This window comes from Megascapheus bottae, chromosome 8 (assembly GCF_031878675.1).
Source record: "Megascapheus bottae isolate mThoBot1 chromosome 8, mThoBot2.hap1, whole genome shotgun sequence".
NCBI lineage: Eukaryota > Metazoa > Chordata > Mammalia > Rodentia > Geomyidae > Megascapheus > Megascapheus bottae.
Window position 1 is genome coordinate 4,389,091 of NC_143516.1, and position 19,665 is coordinate 4,408,755.

At 45.7% G+C, this 19,665-nt stretch overlaps 1 protein-coding gene across 1 annotated transcript in view; it reads left to right on the forward strand.

Annotated features, from left to right (window-relative positions):
- Prkn (parkin RBR E3 ubiquitin protein ligase) overlaps positions 1-19,665 on the forward strand; it is a 912,456-nt gene that overhangs the window by 532,493 nt on the left and 360,298 nt on the right. Inside the window, 1 exon segment of the mRNA XM_090337856.1 lies at positions 6,544-6,659. Coding sequence (XP_090193982.1) covers positions 6,544-6,659 — 116 coding nt within the window.

Below are 19,665 nucleotides of genomic sequence, written 5' to 3' on the forward strand. Positions count from 1 at the left end.
TTGAGGTTACACCGAAGTTACCATGCCCAGCCCTTTCCAGAATAGGAATAATTGTCCAGGAAAGCTGGAGTCACACTGTGCCAACGATCAGCTGATCCTCTGTCTCTGGGGAAGATGAACGTCAGCTGCATTGTAGCTAATCAAGGTCCACATTCTCCTGGATTGACCAGTAATCCCAGGAGTGTAAGCTCCCACCACTAAGACAAAACGCAGGGGATAGTTACCTCACGAAGAGGAAGGATCTGTTTTGTCATGATCCGGGGGTTCTTGTCCTTGACGGAGCAGGTACTGAACGGCGACGGTGGGGAATGCCTGCTAGAGGAAATCTGCTCATCTTGTGACCAAGACTCCAAAAAGAAAACGCAAGGAGCTGGTGTCCCACAATCCCCAGTGACCTAAAGCCCTCCCACCACACCCCGCCTCCTAAAGTTCCACCAGCTCCAGGACTGTCTCCGGGACCAAGTCTCACACCTGAGGCTTTGGGGGCCCTTCAACCTCCAAGTGCCCCAAGTGCCAGTGATAAACTCTGTGTCTGTCTCTGGCTTGAATATGGGGCCGACGTCTCCCTGCAGCCAGCTGAGAGAGCAGGGGTGTATCCTGTCTGACTGGCCCCAGCTTGTTGGAGTTAGAGTACAGCCTCCAGGTGTACCTGAACAGTTACCTTGAGCAACATATGAGCGCTTCCATTTTGTCTAAATGAAGCCAACTACATAAAGTCCTCTACTAATGCACTTTGCAAAGGTCGATTATAACCCCAAACCATGTACACTACCATTCAGAAATCACTTGAAACACCTGCAGTACTCCCAATTTTATTCTTTGAGTAAAACATATGAAATAATGGCCAACTAACAATTCACCTACAATGAACTTCTGGTTAAGGAAACTCTAGAACTTAGATTCCCAACACAGATGGGGGAAAAAGGCTAGTGTGTTATTAGTTTGGTTTTGAAATTGAACCTCTTGGAGGAATGAATTCCATGAACATTGAATCGTATTTGGTATTAAATGTGGTAAGCATACATGAATTTAGCTATATGCAGATTTCAGCCTTACTCTGAGCCTTTTCATTTGGACTGAATTAAAAGTGTATTAGTAACCAAAATCAATGCCATACATGCTACCCTAAGGGTCATCCTGCTACTTAGTGGAAATTTCAGACAATTTGTATTTCACAACCATAATCATTTATTTATTGCTCTGGAGGCCAAGAACCATTTTGAATTTGGAAATCTGTACATTTAACAAGAGTATGTAATTGGTATGTTAACTCTGAAGCATTCCCGGGAGTGTATATACTCTATCATTTTTTTAATGAGAAATTTGGGATGAAAATTATGAATATTCACACAAAATGGAATAAGTATAGGCATAAAAATGTCATGTTAGTTCTTTTCAGGTTTTATAGTAAGTAAACCTGATTATTTGGGGGAGAGGGCAGGAAAGCCTGCATCTTCTAACCCTTTTGGATAATGGAGTTGAAAAAAATGTTTTCATTGTGTGTTGAGTATTGGCTTTGCTTGGTAATAAAGACAAAATTTAAAGTACATTTGAAATGTAACAATAATGGTACTGGCATAAAGATGCCAGGCCATGCCACCAGATGCAGTAATGAAGCCATAGCCACACATGGATTGGCATCTGGTGAAGGTTTCTTTATTGGGATTGGAAGAATGGCTTTGATTGTGTGCAAGCCTGTGTGCAGGCAGGCGGGGGGCCTGAGCAGATGTGAGGGAGAGGTCATGTCCATGTGTGTGGGGAGTGCACGAATGTGTGTCCTTTTTGGAGAGCTTGGAAGACACAGATTATCCCATCAGGTTGGGCAGTGAGGATGAAGCTTCTCCAGGACACAGTGTTTCTTGTTTGTAGGAGGAGCGAACCGATTTTCCTCTTCTCACATAAGCTCTGCGCATCATAGAGAGGCCTGTCCACGTCCCGTTAGGAGAAAACAACTTACTATTGAGCAGGATAACAGATTCGTTCTCTTTTTAAGTTTGTTAAACTAGGTATCACCTAGTTCAAAACTGGCTGTGAGCGGGTGTGGTGATTCATGCTTATAATCCTAGCTACTCAGAGACTGAGATCTGAGGATCAAGGTTCAAAGCCAGCTCGGGCCCTAAAGGACCTGAGACTCTTACTCCAGTTAACCTTTAGGTAAGGGGAAGTGGGGCTTGGCCCATGGGTAGGGTAGTAGCCTTGAACTGAAGAGCTCAGGGAGAGTGCTCAGGCTGAGTTAAAGCTCCATGACCCACAAAAGAACAAAAAACAAAAATCAAAAATCTGGCTGTGCTGATTTAGCTAATTCTACCAGTATTCATGTACTAAGGAGTAGTTACTTTGAACCTGCCAGGATGACTTCATCCTAGCCTGAGGAAGCTGTCCCTGCAGGGTGTGGTGCGCTCAGCAGAAGGTGCGGTCCTGGTGCTTTATTTAACACATTTTAATATCAACACAAATGACGAAACTTTGTAATGAAAAATAAGATTAAAAACAGAGTTGAAGATGGAACTCAGTGGTAGAGCATTTGCCTAGCATGCATGAGACCCTGGGTTCTATCCCAGAACAGACAGACAGATGACAGACAGGCAGGCAGACAGACAGATGATTGGGTATTTTCTTTTTCAAAGGAATCCATACTTCACCAGCTTTGGAAAGGTCTTGGCCTGCTAAGTCAGCAGGAAGGATCTGTGGCAAGTTTTCTGCTCTTGGGGTAGGGACATATGTCCAGATTGATTTGAGTGACAGGTGTCTGTCAGCCTGACTGTGAGGGCCTCTGCCATATATGATGGAGCTCAGTGCTCACTTATCTCCTGGACAAGGACCATGGTTTTGTCTCCCCAGTTAAACTCACTGGAAATCCAGAGTGTCCTTGAAGTGTAAGTCAATCCACAGAGGCTGTAGACATCCTGCGTCCTTGATGTCATGTACAGGGCAACATCAGAGCTGCCTTTTCCTTTTCCTTATGGAGGCTAATGGGAATGTGGCCGCTACCAGGAGGGGATGCTGTGGCCTTGCTGAGCACTGCCTCCTCAGTGACTGGGGGTAACACTGTCACCAGAGCTGCTGGAGGGAGGGACCAGTGCCTCCAGGCAGCCTGGCCCCAGGACCTTCCTGCTGCCCCTCCGCACAGCCTGTGGTGTTTCTTGAACAGCTTGTTGGGACTCAGAGTTCCCAGAGGCCTTGGCCTTCTGCTGAATCTGCATGGGCTCCAGTTGGCAGAAACCCTGGCTTTGGCTTCCTTGATTTTTTTTTTAAACCTTAACAATTGAGAGAAAAGCAAAAAAAAAAAAAAAAAAAAAAAAAGCTGATTTTGCAGATAATTGCCTCTGTGGAATCCTGCACTGCCTCTGTGGAATCCTGCACTGCCTGAGACGATGCCAGCCAGCAGGCTTCCCAAGACGCCCAGCTCAGAATGCCTGGTTTATTTGCATTGGGCTTTATTGCTTGTTTCTCAGTCCAGATAGGCAATGATGACAAAGGCTTGGGAAGTCTTGCTGTTCTAGATAAGGAGAAAGGACTGGACCACTGTGCTAACTAATCTCTCTCCAAGCCAAGACATAGTACTGTGGAGAAGGGAAAGTTCGTGGTGTTTGTTTCTGCTCATCTCAAGAAGAATGCACCAAGTGCCCTTAGTTCTGGACCATCTTTTCAAGGGGGAACTTCACGGAAGACTTTGCAAGAGAGATGCTGCCAATAGCATGAAAGGGAGGGTTGCTCATGATCCACTGTAATCGTGTAATACGTCTCCTTGGGGGAGTTTCCACCTCCATCAGTCCAGGTCTTCTTCACCTGTGCATCTCTCACTTCTATTCCCAGAGTGTAAGAACACTTCTGCTTCTGCCCTTGCTGGGCTGTACAGCACTTCATGTTGGACCTAGAGTCTCTCATCCTCTGTGAGCCTCTGTGGCTTTTGGGCCAAGTAACTGGTTAGCTTGCCAACTGGGAAAACCTCACATCCTACATAGTTCTTCAAAGTTACTCTACAAGCCACAAGAAAAAGCCTTTCCTAAGCCCATGGCTCATGTCACCTTTGCTAGGCAGGCGACTGAGACTGGAAGGATCAAGGTACCCAGGCAGAGAAACCCCTGAGAATCCATCTCAGTGGACAGAGCTGACTACAGTGGCACATGACTATCGTTCCAGCTCTGATGGAAGGCCTAAAATAAGTGACTGTGGCCCAAATACATATCATTCAGGAAGCAAGACCTTATCTCAAAAATAACTGGAATTATGGTTTAATAGCAGAGTACCTATCTGGCAAAGACAAAGCCCTGAGTTCAAACCCAAGTAACACTAAAAAGGAAAAAAGAAAAAAAAACAGAGTAAAGAAAAATCTTTTATAAAACATAGTGAAAAAGGCATTAAAGTTCACCAATGATCAGACATTTTATATGTAAATTTAATCCCACCACATGAATGGTTAGAATTTTCTAGCTATCTGTAACTTCTTACACTACTATAAACATCCATCCCCAATGAAAAAGATTTGGACTCTAATCTGCCTGAATTTAGTCTGAGGTTAAAACAATTTGTGGCTTGTTAGCTGAACTACTACTAATGGTTTTCTGTGAGTTACGAAACGATATAAATCCCTTCCATCTCCTTATCTGCATGTGTAATGCTGTCCCCATGAGCCTACTAACTCAAGCCATTTTGGAGGGACGACTTTTCGTTGTGAATGAGGACCTTTTCCATGTCTGCAGAAACCAATTTTAGTGCAATACGTTTCCTAAGAGCCAGTCACATCCTCCAAACGTTTTGTTTGGGTGGTTAGGAATTATCTTAAAGCATCTCGATATCCTTGACTTGGCCCTCAAAGGATTTGTCGCATTTCAAAAGGTTGATTGAAAAAGCGAGTGTGTTGTATTCAGAAAAACAATCCCCTCACCCCCCCCCCCCCCAGCCCCAAGCCAGTCAGATCTGTGGTTTCCATGCTGCTGCAGGGAAGGCCCAGGATTTGGGGGCAGTGCCCAGTAACCAGCTGTCCCCTGGGCTTTGTGGGTAAGCTGGACACGTCACCTGTGGGCTAAGAGCGGGGGTAGGAGTGCTGATGAGATGCCACGGTCTGAGGGGTGGGAGGAGGAACTGGAGACCAGTGCCTGCTGACTAATGTTTCTGAGAGGCTGAGGCGAGTAGCAGCCTGGCTTTGGGGCACATCTCTGAATCTTGAAGGCCAGCCATGGTTTCGGGGTGCTGTACATTTGGCTCCAGATGCAGGTCCTGGGCAAGGTCTGCTGTGGCTGTGGCCTTCCAGGAGAATAAACAGGGCTTTCTTGCCTGGCCAGGGACAGTGCGGTAACTGCAGGGTCCAGAGGGGCTCAAAGGCTCTTCGAGGTCCTAACCACATGGCCCTGACACTGGAGAGAAGCAAGAAATGAACATCCTCACATGCTCCCAGGACTTGGGGCTCTGCGGCCCGCCAGCTGGAGGAGTGCAGGCCTCCACCAGCCTCGTGTGGCTGAGGACCGGCTCGCCAGGCGTCCCCAGGGACACCACAAATCGAGTGGGGGAGCAGGAATGGCACTTGTAAATAAATAAATATTCTAGCTTTTAATGCCCAGCCATAGACTTGGCACCGGATAAGCACTCCCCGGATTCCTCGTGGTATCCAGACTGGCTCGCACCAGAGCTGACCTTGCCACAGGTTTTGTAAATGAAGTTGTATCAGGTGCTTCTGTGCCCTGTGCTACAACTCGTCTCTGGTGGATTTTAGACTCTAAAGCCAAGTGTGACGCACGTGACAGGGCCCAGAGGGCCCACAGAGCTGGAAAAGGTGAACATTTTATATCTGGAGCTTTCCATTAAAGTGGACCAATGCTAGCCTGTGGCTTGGAGAGAAAACCCTCTCTCTGGCCTGGGTAGTTATATGAAGGGGCAATGGCCGCACTTCCGGGCCCTGGTCTTCCTCTTACAGTACCAGTTGTACAGTGTTCATGACACAGAAAATGTGGCTCTGTGACCCACCGTCATGGAATATAGAGACTTTTGGAGGAAAAGCAGAGCAATGGCCGGCCGCCGGCCGCCGGCCGGGTGAATGGAAGGGAGGGTGTGCGAACACACAGATACTAGAGAAAGAAGGCAGTTTATGAAACGTGAACAGCCTCGTGACCAGCGTGCACCATCTACCGGAAGAACGTGTCTGGAGAGGAGGAAGTCAGCGTGTCTGGGAAGGAACCCTGAGGGCGGGCGGCACCTGTGGGGACGCCCAGGTGTAGTGTGCTGGGAGCCCGGCCTGGCCTGGGAGCGGGAGGAAGGGTCCTCAGCCCGCTGGCCGCCTGCTGGAGGGCCTGCCGGTGTGAGTCCTGCACTGAGCTGGGGAGCCTCATGCAGAGTGCTCCCAGACCCCTCCTCTCCCAGACAGGCCGCAGAGAGAGCTCTGGACACCACCCCAGGCTGCTGACCAGGTCCAGGCAGGCGAAGGTGCTCTTTCCCTCCACGACTGCCGCCGCTCTGTCCCAGTGCACGCCTCCTGGCTCTCTGACTGTCACAGTGGTTGAGAGGGAGGACAGCCACTGTTTGTGACCACGTGTCTCTCGTTTTCAGGAGTTCTTCTTTAAATGCGGAGCCCACCCGACCTCCGACAAGGACACCTCGGTGGCGCTAAACCTGATCACCCACAACCGTCGGGACATCAGCTGCATCGCATGCACAGACGTCAGGTAAGCCAGGAACTGGGGTCCCTGGGCTGCCCCCCCCACCGCGACCTTCACAGTGCCCTCTCCTCCTGCTGCCGTGCTGTCCAACCAGCCAGGTGTGATTTAATGTGGCAAAGTGCTGTCGAGATGAAATAGCAGTCTATGGATACTTTGTGCATGTGCCTGCGTTCACACCGGTGGTGCACACGCACACGCACCCCCACACACATACACACAGAGTAGAAACACGTAGCTAAAGACAGAATGAGGAGCTGGGGTGCTAGAGAATGGGGTCGACGCCAGAGCTGAGTGAGGAACCGGGGGTGAGGATGGAGACTCAGAGCCTGTGGAGCCCCAGAGGGAATGGCGGAGGCTTTACTCTCTTCAGCTGCATGGAGGAAAAGCAATTAACTTTAATTCATGTTCCAGGAGGTTGATTAGGAGGCCCAGAATGTAATTGGTCCTGATTTTGGCAAGGAAATTGTAGTAAAATGCCAAAATGAATGAGTGGATAAAGTCAGACGATGTTTTGTTTCATACCTGTACGTGAAATCAGCCTCCTCACGGCCAGTGTGGGTGGCCCTTTAACATTCCTTTATGATATCATGATTCATGTATATTAATACTCGTAACATGGCATTTCTCTTCTTTAATAACTCTGCCTTTCAGTGTTGATGAAAAGAAGCCTGAAAGCCTTAACAACATCTGTCACCCAGGCTGGTTTCTAGAGAGGAAGGAGGATGGTGTGTCTTTGTAGGGTGTACTGAGTCACGCTCTGGTAGGAGTGTCACAGCACCCCCAAATCCTGCCCTGTGTCCTCCACACTTGGCAGCAGCAGCTAGCCACATCCACTTTCAGTTGTCAGAGGAGAGATGCCAGACAGTGCTGTTGGTGAGAGTGGAGCCCTCCAGCTGGTACTTTCAGTATTTCCATATGTTCCTTTAAGATCAATAAAGATGACCTGAGATTCAGATGGCCTGAGCGAGGGTCTTGTCTGCGGGGAGCGCTGGGCGGCTCCCTGCTCCCCACGCCACATTCACACAGGAAACGGCCATGGGGCCTGAAGCACTGGGCTGTCTCCTCATCCACAAGGGGATGATTGCTGAAAAAATAATACCACACTGAAAGTTCACTGTTATTACTTTGGAGTGATTTAATAAACAGGAACTACTCTACTTCTTTAAACGTATGGTCGCTTTTATGGTCACATAGAGTCCCTTCCTGTTTGGGCAATGGCAATGTCCTGTACAGGGAAAAGAGAATAGGACTCACTGTCTTACTTTGATGGAATTGTTGGTAAAGATGTCACACTTGTGCAAGAGGATACTCCAGTGTGACGTGTGGCAAGAGGATAAACATTGTAGGGTTCTTTTGCCCTTCATTAGCAAGTGAAAACATTTCTCATTTGCTTATTTGTGTTATATTGTTGCTGTTATCTTTCTTGTGAAAGAATTTTGTGAAACTGTCTCTGTTCAATACACTGAGGAAGAATACATAAAGTAGATCTAGTGTGAACATTTACTTTCTCGGTCATGAATTATAGTATAGGGTGTCATTTATGAGTGTGAGGTGAGACTTACTGGTTTTGAATTTATATTTAAATTTTTTTAATTTAAATATTTGAATTTATATTTCTTTAGTCTTCGCTCTGAAAATGCACATCTCTAGATGTAAAGTTTGAAAAGGCCTTTTAAAATTTATACTTTATGGTTGCTTATTCCTTTTGTATGTGGATTAGCTATGTGCTGTCAGGCTTTTGGTATATTTAGCTATATAACAGACTTTCCTCTAGGTATCTTTTGGATGTACATCTTAAGGAGTTAGTGTAGGAGTTTTAAGGATTTTGTGCATTACTAGCAATGTGTTTTGCTTTGAAGCTTGCGCTCTCAGTCATTTTGTGTTTGGTAAGGATCTGTCAGCCCTGGTGTCCCTTGGAGGTCAGCGCTTCCTGAGGGGTTGTGAGGCCCCACTTATGGGGAATCCCGCTTGTCCCTCTCTGTACCTGCAGCAGTAGCTACACTCGTTCTCTGTCTACGTGGTGTTACTGGCGGGTAGACTGAGGTTTAGGATGACCATGTGATGAGGTAAACTCAAGGATGGCACCTGACCCAGGCCGGGGCAGTGTGCGAAGGGAAGGAAGACAGCTGGGGTCTCAGCATTCCTGCACCAGAACATCCCTGGCCAGTTCTGGTAGACTCGGGATGAGCCTTGTGCCTTAGACAGGGGCAAAGCTGAAAGGTTGCTTGTGTTCACTCCCTGACCAGTATATACCTCCGGACTCACTCTGCCTGTGCCAAGGCACCTCAGCATTTCTACTCCTGGAGTATTATGCACATTTATTCTTGGAAAAGAAGCTAATGTAAACCTTATAGACATACAAAATAAGACAAAAAATTACCATCATAGCAGTTGATAACAAAACAGTCCCTAGCAAAACGAAATGAAATGCCATCCCTACAGCTTCTCCATGCTGCTCGTAAGACTGGCTTCGCGGCCAGCACTCTTGCCTCTGTTCTTAGTCCTCTGTTTGCAGAGGGGAAGAAAGACTAAAAATAATCCTGTTATTTTTATGTTTTAAAACCCAGTTTCCAACAGGACATTACATCTCAGCAATGTCACTTACTGCCCTGTAACTTCTCTGTAATTCCAAGAGGGACTTAAGATTCTAATGTTGTTGTTTGTGATAAATGGTCTTATAATTTTCTCCCCTTCAAATTCACCTTTAAAAAATTCATCCCACTTATTGAAGCCTTGCTGCCACAGATTGCAGACTTAAAAGATTTACTTGGGCCTGGAGATTAGCAAAGATTTATCTTGCAGTCCATTGTACTTGCTCCTCTAACCTGAGAGGGAGTGATTAGAAGATGGTTGGACAGTATTCGGTGTGCACTCATCTGTCCACTCCACAAAGGGGGATTAGACCACAGGGGTCTCCGTTCTGTTCCCTTTGGATGCATGTGTTATGTCTTAAGCTTCTTTTGTCAGTTCACATTTGAATTTGGGCTCTCTTATAGTTGATCTGTCTTTGGGATTTAAAAGTCAATTCTTTGTTTACCACATTTTTGAGACCCTACCAGTGAAATCATAAGCAACTTAATTTTCTTAACATTTTGGGGTAAGGTGGGACCTGACAAGTTTACATAGTCACCAGGCTGTGGGTAGCATGAGTAGAGACTCCACTCAGAGCAGGTGAGACTAACTGCTGTCTTTTCCCTGAGTCTTCTCAGTGGGTGACTTTGTTTCTGTAATGAAAACATGTGTGACAAGATCTCTGCTTCTCGGTGCTGGAGTCCCTGCTGTGCACACAGAGCTGGCAGCAGTGTGTGTATTCCCACAGAGCCCTGCTCCATGCCCCTGTGGAACTCATCCCTGGTGTCTAGTGTTGAGGAGAACACACGTGGTGTGATTTAAATGGTGCGGAACTCCACACTCATGTCACAGTAAACGGGAGAGCATGAGACAGGAGACCAACATCATAACTTTTTAAGGGGATGAAGGGCAAAACGCAAAGCTCCGTCTTCTAGTCTGAAACAGCTGCTTCACCTGCCCATCCCCACGGGAGAAAGGTCTGTTGCTTCTGTGAGTGATTCTGGCCGGAAAGAGTGTGTGTGCACCCCGTCTGTCTAGTCGATGGAAAGCTCAGACGTTCCATAAACATTTAGTACCCCTTCCTCCCCCGAGATCCAGATGCAGCTTAGGGACCTGAGATCTTTCCGTTACCATCATTTAAAATAACGTGGACTTCTCCCTCATCGATAAAGAACAGTGAAGAAAGATTGCACCTGCTCCTGCTGCACAGGAGTTAAGTGGGTGTGGTCACTGGGTTTCAGCTGACTGGCCCGGGTCTCTCTGCACAGGAAAAGGCAAGGCTGGCTGGAAGGCCGGAAGGTAGATACACAGGTGGACAGCAGTCAAGTTCAAGGAGGACACAGAGACAGGAAAGAGCCAGGCTTCCCCATCTACCTCCGCCACCATCTGCCAAGCAGCAGAGCGGTGCTGCTCTGTGAAGCTGCAGGCGAAGCTGCAGGTGGTCCCCACACAGCCAGTGCCCTTCTTGGGGTCAGACGCTTAAATCCACCTTGGCTATGGAATTGTGGCAAATGAAGTTCACCAAACTGAAAGCAGTTCTTTCTATAGCGCCCTCCTTGTGAAAATCCCTTCTGAATTTAATGCAGTCTTCCAAAAGGCAAATAGATAGAGTAATAGATTGGTCTGAAATCAAAGCAGTTTGAGGAGCTTTTAGGAATGAAGGGGCATCCAATTGACCTAAGCCAGACAGTATGGATTACCAAGACATGTTGTTTGGGGTCAGCTCCTTATGAAAATACAGAAGAAATGCTTCATCTGCATTGCTTGTTTGACATGTAAGCCATGTCAGTTTTAATGTCAGTCAGTGACCTTCATTTCTTCCACGGTGAACCCTGCAGATTTCCACGCACGGAGCCATGTCCTTGAGATCCCAGAATGTTGTGGTGCTCACGCATGAATTTCACATGCCCTGCCTTTCCATTTCCCTGTCACTGTGGGTGCCCGGAAGCCCTGCTGGCAGAGGAGGGAGGGAAGGCAAATCCCCCCAGACCAATTTTCTACCCGCTAAGGTCAACCTTGCCTGGTGTGACCGGCTGGGTTTTAAGCAGCTCATTTCCTGCAGACAGATGTTTAGAACGAGGCGGCTCCATTCTTGAACATCTGAATGGTCCTTGCTCCAGATTTGCTGACAGCCACACACTCCTGTTAAATCTATTTCCATCAGAAAGAAATGCCCCTTTATTGTTAAATGATTTCATGGCTTTTGCCTTTATTTTAAGAGACAGGGTTTTCTTTGTAATTAGCAATTGTCTATAGACTATGTGAGCGAAAGAGGTTACCATTGCAAAAAAAAAAAAAAGGTTTGTGCCAATTCATACCTTTGGATAAATGTTTGTCACTGCTAAGGGACTTTTCGATGATTAGCAATGATATAATCTACCTTGAGCTCTATAAACATCCTGTGCAAAGCTATTATTTCTCATGACATTTAGAATTAAGTATGTGCAGATTTGTCCTTTGTGGTTTCCCCAGCTTTCAGAGCTATTTGCAACAACATAAGCAATCCTCTAAAAAAAAATTGGAGTGCTAAATTATTTACTGAAGCAAGACACACACTGTGTTGAGTCTTACCCTTGTTAATGGGACAAATCCAGTGTCCCACATCTAATGTGTCCTAGCAGTATAGTCTCAAGAGTTTTCAGATGCACTGACAGTTTCTGCTGTAGTGACACAAGAGCCTTTGCCCAGTGGTAGTGCTGCAAACACAGCCACTTCCTCCCTTGTCTATGGCATGGACAAAGCATCTGTGATCTTCAATACCTCTTGGGGCAGTCTCAGGAAACCCAAGCAAGAGCAGCAAAGCCTGTGGGACTTATTTCCATTTAACCTCCACAAAAGCAGAAGTAGATCTGTAGCTCAAGTTAGTTAAGTGCTGACCTTGAGAAAAAAAAATACTAAGTGACAGCACCCGGGCCCTGAGTTCAAGCCCCAGAACTAGCACATACACAAAAGAAAAATTTGAACTTTAATCTCTTTATCTTACACCATATATAGATGTCAATATTGACAAATTTTAGGATACAGGATAAAAATTGAAACAATAGGTAGATTTCTACACATAAGATAGGGCAATATCTTTATGGCTCTGATGTAGAGGAAGGTTTCTAAATGGAATGCATAGAGGTCTTGATGTAAGAAAAGGAGATGAACACATGCATTGACACAAAAGGCAGGACTGAATCCAAGGACACCAGCCAGACAGAGAACCTGCAAGGCCAAGGGCAGGTGATTTTGCAACACATAGCCGTGATGAAGGCTCAGAATGTCTAAGGGCGTCTATATATCAATAAGGAAAAGGTAAACAACACAGGAGAAAAAAGACAAAGCATTTGAATAGACAGTTCACGAATAAATGGTAACCCAATGACTACAGAACATAGGACAATGAGATATGCTAATTAAGATCCCAGCACCTTCAAACACTAGAAATTCTCTACATATATACATACATACATGTATGCATATGCTTCTGCTTAGTTTATTACTCTTATGAACATTCATTCGTAAAAGCTTCTAGAATAATTTAAAAACGGCAAAAAGAAGCTCTGTAATATAAACCTCTGAGTGCACTTTCCACCCTGCTTCACTCGAGTTTACCCGTCCCCGGGCCCTGAGTCGCTGTTTACAAGATGGTACCCAATCTCTGATTGGAGATGGAGATACAAGTGGAAGGGGGAAGACAGCTCAACCAGGGAAAGATAGTTTGTGAAATTCTTCCTCTTACTTTTCAGCTTGAAATATTGCACTGCCAATTTCTTCAGTGTTGGAATGCAAAAAGTATCGATAATGCCTGTTAAATCTTTGTCAATGAAATTTGTCTCCCTTCACACAGCCTATGTTTCTCTTAGTCATATCACAAGACTAGGAAGGTTTGGGAAAGTCCTGGGAAAGGCAGCAGCTATCAGTGTTACACTCAAGTGGGGACATAGGACTATGAATCCCTGCACATGCATTAGTGAGAATCCCCGGGGCCAAGCGCGTTGTGCTTCAGTAGAGAAGTGAGCTGCTGTCCAGCGCAGCGAGGAGTGGTATTTTGTGTTCCTGCATTCACAGACTGACTTTGATCGCCTGTTCTGACAAACTCTATTCCCAGAGAGGCAAATTGACTTTCTGTCCCCAACAGGCAGAAGTCCTCCATCGTCCTGCTACTGACCCATTTGCCAACAGTGACTAATTCATGACACCATCCTGGGTTGATTAAAGTGGTTCTTCCTGACAGTCACGTTTGGTAAGGTTTCTGAGGAGCACAGAAGCAGGCTTACGTCACTAATCCTAGTGTGCTGGTAGACATGCCTGGGACGGCCCCTAAATTCAGAAATCCTTTCTGTATGATTTGTTTTCCCATCTTTCCCGTCCATTTCCTTCTTTTTCTTACAGTTAAGGTTTGAGGATCTTTTTAGTTAGACTCCAGTGACCCTGCCATTTCTCAGGATGTATGGATAGCATATAGACTGAGAGCGCCACATTGAAGACAGACTGGTGGGGATGTGACATGATTCTTCCACTCACTACCTGTGTTTCTGGACAATAAAAAGCCTTTGGTACAGTACTGTCTGATGGCAGACACACACACAACATATTTAGCATCATGTCTCCTGTCCTGTGTGGCTGTCTCAGGACAGGAGAGCAAGCCAACATTGTCTTCAGGGGTGGTAAAAAAATGTCTCAAATTCTGAAGTCCTGAATCTTAGGTGCACAAGCCCAGTATGGTCAGGAAATGCATTTTCCTCCAGACCAGGTCCTGGGTGGGTGGGTAGTAAATGCCACAGATCTGGGAACTTTCTCTTCCCCAATCCACCACATGTAGCTGTTTTACTGGGAGCAGATAAATCACTCACCATACTTTTCCTAAATTTGATTAACTCCTGAAGTCCATTCATATCAATAAGTTATTTGAATGTTCTTTGAAATTTTTAGAACTCTACACAAATACAATATCAGTTGTAATGTTTATTATTCTTTTCTTCTTCAGGTATACATATACATTTTATTTCATATTTTAAGTAGTTCTTTTTAGAAATGAAATCATCCAAATGGGAATGTCTAGCAGTAAGTATCAGCTCAAGGGAAATATTTTGAGAGAGCCAGGACCAGATTCCTGAAGGTAAATATTCTTGACTATTAGTGAGAAAAATCAAGTAGGCACATAATTACATGAGACTTAATTGTGATATAAATTGGGCCTTGGTAATCCAAAGGTACTTCGGAAAGAAAAGACGTCCTTGTCATTATCATTTACATTTCAGTAGCTTTTTAACTGATTAAAAAAAAAGCTATAACTCAGACACATTATGGCTGAGTTTTCCAGAAGCAGAAATCAAGATAGAAGTTGGTAAATATGAGTTTTAACTCACTCATCTGAGACCAAGGCCTAGGTAGGGAAAGGAAAAAAAAAAAGAAAAAAGATCAGTGGAGGGAGCTAATAGGCCTGGAGTGATTTTATGAATAGCACTTAACTTACTAGCCCACAGAGTATGGAAGGCCAAACCTCTGTGTTCCACTCACTAAATTTCTTGGCGTGGATGCCCTTGGAGGAGCCAAGTGCGGAAGCTGCCCACTGACTACGTACCAACGGCCGGCCTGCATCTCTTTCATGAAATAGAACCCTGGGGTACCACGCTGGGTCTCCCATAGACTATAGATAAGGACCTAGAAAAAAAGAGCAAACCGAAACTAAGGGCATTCTGATAATTATTTATAGACAAAAACAATCTTATTTAACTTGTTCTAGTAACTGCTGTAATACAAAGGGAATTATTCCAATGGAATAATAAATTTGATAGCAAGAAGTAGTCAGCCTTATTAATTGGTTATCCTGACAATCTTACTCAAAATTCAAGTTTCATATAGCAATGCAAATAGTTGCATATACCATACTATCCATGGCATATAGATACTACTGTAAATTTCCTTTGTGTTACCTGATATAACTGATCTCCTTAAAATAGAAACATATACATACTCAATAGTGAAAAGTCATGTGAAAGGAAAATTAAAGAATAAACTTCAAAATTTATTTTCATACCTAATTTCTTAGATTTAAAAAGAGATGAAATGTTTATCATGTCTTTTAAGAAATGAAGTTATTATTCCAAAACATATCCATAATATGTATGAATAGCCATTTTGCAGATAAATTCTTACATGAATATTTGTTTGAATTGCTCTATCATGTTATTAACAATTTTAAAAATAAATGCTAACTTCTTATCTCTTTGATTGTGTCTCTGAACTGTCAGGGACTTAAGACATAGTTGTCCTGGAACCAGATGAGCTGCTTCTTGGCATGTGTACTTGCTCTTTGCTGTGAAGTAGACTTTTTAGCTTGGATTCTGTTTGGATGCTCATTTTTCAAGGCTACTCATTTGTTCAATGATTATTTCAACCGCTAATCTCAACTGATTTTCATGAGTGATTTGTAGGAGTAGGTTAAAGTAATCCTCTACAAAGTGGAGCCAGAAGGTTAAACTGACCCAAGTAGTTTAACTGAAGTCTAGCACTGACCAGGGGTCAGCAGACTCCCGGAAGACATGGCTCAGTGGATGGCTAGCCTTATAAGCTGAACCGATCTTAATCAGACCACCAGGTTTGTGGTGAGAGTCTACAAAATGACCCCATTACTCGCTGTGGCGGGGCCACTGGCTGATGTCCCCTCTTGGGCCAAATGCCAGCACTGGACTCTGTGGTTGAAAATTTCTAAGCAAGTACCCCATGCACTGATGCGGACAGTCCCTGTAGTGATTCCGTCGAGGGAATGTGGCTGCAGCGTTTCTGTCGACACCACTCTAAAGTCCTGGACGGGAACTGCATCCCACACACTGCTTTTCCCATGGCGGCGCTGTTCACTCGAGTGTGGCTTTCTGGAGAGATATTTTTGGCCAGTACAACTCCAGCTCCATCTGGAGAGAGATTTTAAGACAGGAAATGCAAAAAAAATGAAAAAGCCATTGGACCTTTTATTGGTATTCTTTACAAAATAGCAGATAGGCCGAGTTATCCTCTTATTTATGATGAAAATTTGACGTAGTCAAGGTAAACCTATTTTTGTAAATTACTTTGGCACATTGCTTAGGACTCTCACTAGCTCCCTGCTCTCTGTATCTGTCTATCCGTGATATCCTTGTTCATTCTGCCTGGAGATCAACAGAATTTACACCATCCTCCCCACCAACCCCGTGTCTGTCTCTTTTCTTCTTGGCCAGTGTGCAACTGCATTTGCTCCTGAGTGTTGATCTGCTGTCCCCGGAGTGGCCTGGCAGGAGCTCTGGGGATGTGGGCTGGGCCAGCCTTGCAGGGCCAGTCCTCGGGGAGTGGAAATCTGGCTCCTCTTGAGGCACATCCCCCAGCTTCCCCACGCCTCTTCTAAAGATTGTGGAAATGAAAGATGGTCAAATCTGCACAGTGCCAGGTGCATGGTAAACACTAGTGACTCTAGTAGGATTGTCTCATCTGTATGTTTTGTTCTACACACAGATGCAACCATGGCCTTGAAGCGTAACCAAACAGCATATCATCTATTTCTCTGGCTGGCGTGTGAACCCCAGACACTGCCTAGCTGATGCATTTCTCATTTCATTAGGAAGCTTTCCTTTAGCTAGTTGAATTGGTTTTTGTGCAGACCAATCCCGTACTTTCTCTGCTAGAATCCCATGTGATAGGTGCTCTGTACAGCCTCGTCTTTACAGTTAGTTTTCTTGGTATGTTTTGACATTTATTCCTCTTCCTTCCTGCTTTCTTTTTCATTTTTAATTGACATAAAATGGTGCAGGACTATGCAGATAAAACATCCCTAAGTAGCTGCAGAACGTGGCTGGTGAGCAGGGCTGTTTTTCTGTACCTCGAGGGGACATTGCTGATGGCTGCTGAGACCTGAAAGCCAGCACTGAGTAGGGAGCTTGCTCTGGCGACTGGGGTGTTGAGGTGTTTAATGTGTTGAATGCTGTTGGTTACTCTGTAGCTCACAAGGCAACAACCAGTTGTCATCTTCCCTGCCCACCCCCATGTGTGTAGTACTGTAGTGAGCAGCCACTGCAGGTAGACGGGGACTGGGGCAGAGGCAGGCCTGACGTTGTGAGAGGGGACACTCTCTCCAGTGAGACTGGTCAACTGATTGTAGAGCTGTGCTCTTGACGGCTGTTGGCTCCAGAGTGCACTCGTCTTCTAAGTTACCACAGGGCACAAAGATCCCAGTTTGATTGTGCATGTGAATGCCTCGCCCTTCACTCTGAACCAAGAGGCTGGCTCTTCCATTTGCATTTTGATAAATTAAAGAAGGTGACCACCTCGCCTCAGCCAGTATCAGACAGCCAGCTCCACAGAACCATCCAAGTGACACTGAAGGAGCATGCACTGTGAAGGAGAGGCCGTGCAGAGACAAGCCGGCCTGGAACAGTCCTGTTCCAGAAGCAAAAATTGTTATCTGGTTTTGCCTGTTTAGTCTCTTAAGACCTCTGTCAGGCTTAAAAGGTGGGCCACCCTTTGAGTCTATTGATGCAAGGAGGAGGAGGAGGAAGAGAAGGATGAGGAAGAGGAGGCTGATGAGGAGGATGAAGATGAGGAAGAGGAGGAGGAGGAGCATTAGGAGGAGGAGGAGGAGGAAGAAGATGAGGAGGAAGAGGATGAGGAGGATGAGGAGGATGAAGATGAGAAAGAGGAGGAGGAGCATTAGGAGGATGAGGAGGAAGAGGATGAGGAGGATGAGGAGGAGAATGAAGATAAGGAATAGGAGGAGGAGGAACATTAGGATGATGAGGAGGATGAAGATGAGGAAGAGGAGGAGGAGAAGGAGGATGAGGAGGATGAGGAGGAGGAAGAGGAGAATGAAGATAAGGAAGAGGAGGAGGATTAAGATGCGGAGGAGGAGCAGGAGGAGGAAGAGGAGGAAGAGGATGAGTATGATGATGAGGAGAATGAAGATAAGGAATAGGAGGAGGATGATGAGGTGATGAGGATGAAGATGAGGAAGAGGAGGAGGAGGAGGATGAAGATGAGGAAGAGGAGGAGGAGCATTAGGAGGATGAGGAAGAGGATGAGGAGGATGAGGAGGATAAAGATGAGGAAGAGGAGGAGAAGGAGGAGGAGGATTTGCCAGTCCTTCACTTTCAAAAGACTAAAAAGGAGATGTCTGCAGCTTTATAATGAAGCCCAGCCCTGGACGGTGCGTCGCCATGCTTCCAGGAGTATCGTGGGCTCTAAGGTCATTGGCAGCACCAGGCTGCATCAGCCCTAGGATGGCAAAGAGGGTGGAGCAGAGCAAAAGGAGGCCACAAGAACCTCAGGCTGAGTCTTCCTGTGGTTACGGTGACAGTGGTGTTGACACTCTGGCCCTCCCGGGCTCCACGCCAGGAGTACACTGGCGTTCCAGTCCTCATCAGCACTCGTACATAGACGCTGCTCTGGGCTGTAGCACACGTCCACAGAAGCCATAGGCCTAATGTGGCACAGAGGCCTCATGTGAGCTACGACTGGAAAGACTGCCTCCTCAGCTCCTCACTCGCGATGCCTGCTAGTTATGCTGAACTGCTTCACCTCTTTAAATGCTCAGAAAAGCCCCATGACCTGGGTGTAGGGGCCATTTTGCCCCCTGTCTTCACATCATCTACTGAGGCACAGTGAACTTCCAACCAGCTGGCTGCAGCCTTTTCCTCTATCAGGGCAGAAATGATGGGCAGGTGAGGAGAAGCTGTTTCAGTGTAGCCAGTCCGAGTTCTTGAGTGCCCAAGTTCTAGAGGCTGGGCTAGCAGACCCAGAGGCTCAGAGCTGCCATGCCTGAGGGCCAGACACCTGTGGCTCTAAGGACTCAGTCTGGAGCCTCATCCCTCTGGGCTTCACAACCACAATGCTGTGGTGTTTGACCGCAGGCATGGGCTGCAGGTCAGCCAGCTGTGTTCTCCTGTGGGAAAAACTTGTTTTCATCTTCGTCTGCCACATTTTCACTGAGTATTTGACTTTTAAAAAATAAGTATGAAAACTTTCTTTTAGGTAGAAAATGCTAGCACTTTTCAATGTGTGTAATCCTAAGAGGAACTATTACCCATTCACCGCTCCGCTCTGTATTTTGTGTGCTCTCCCACATCAAATGTTAAAACTTTTCTGTAGTCAGTTATCTACATTGTCAACTTTTCTTTCTCCCTGTGAATTTCTCTGGCAATACTAAGTTAACTTACCCAGGTTGCATTCTCATAGCTTAATAATTTCATCGTTGCAAATGTGGATGAACGGTGAAAAGAACCAAGTTTTATCATCAGTCATCATCATCATCATCAAACACCATCATCATCCCAATTATTCTAAAGCCATCTAGGGCTTCACTAATCCATAATGTCCCATAACATGAAGTTCCTCATAATTTTGATCTAATAGTTGTGTCCGTTTGGAGACTCTCCATCTGGGCTCACATTTGGCTCACTACTACTTGTTCTGTGCTGGGAAAGACATTCAA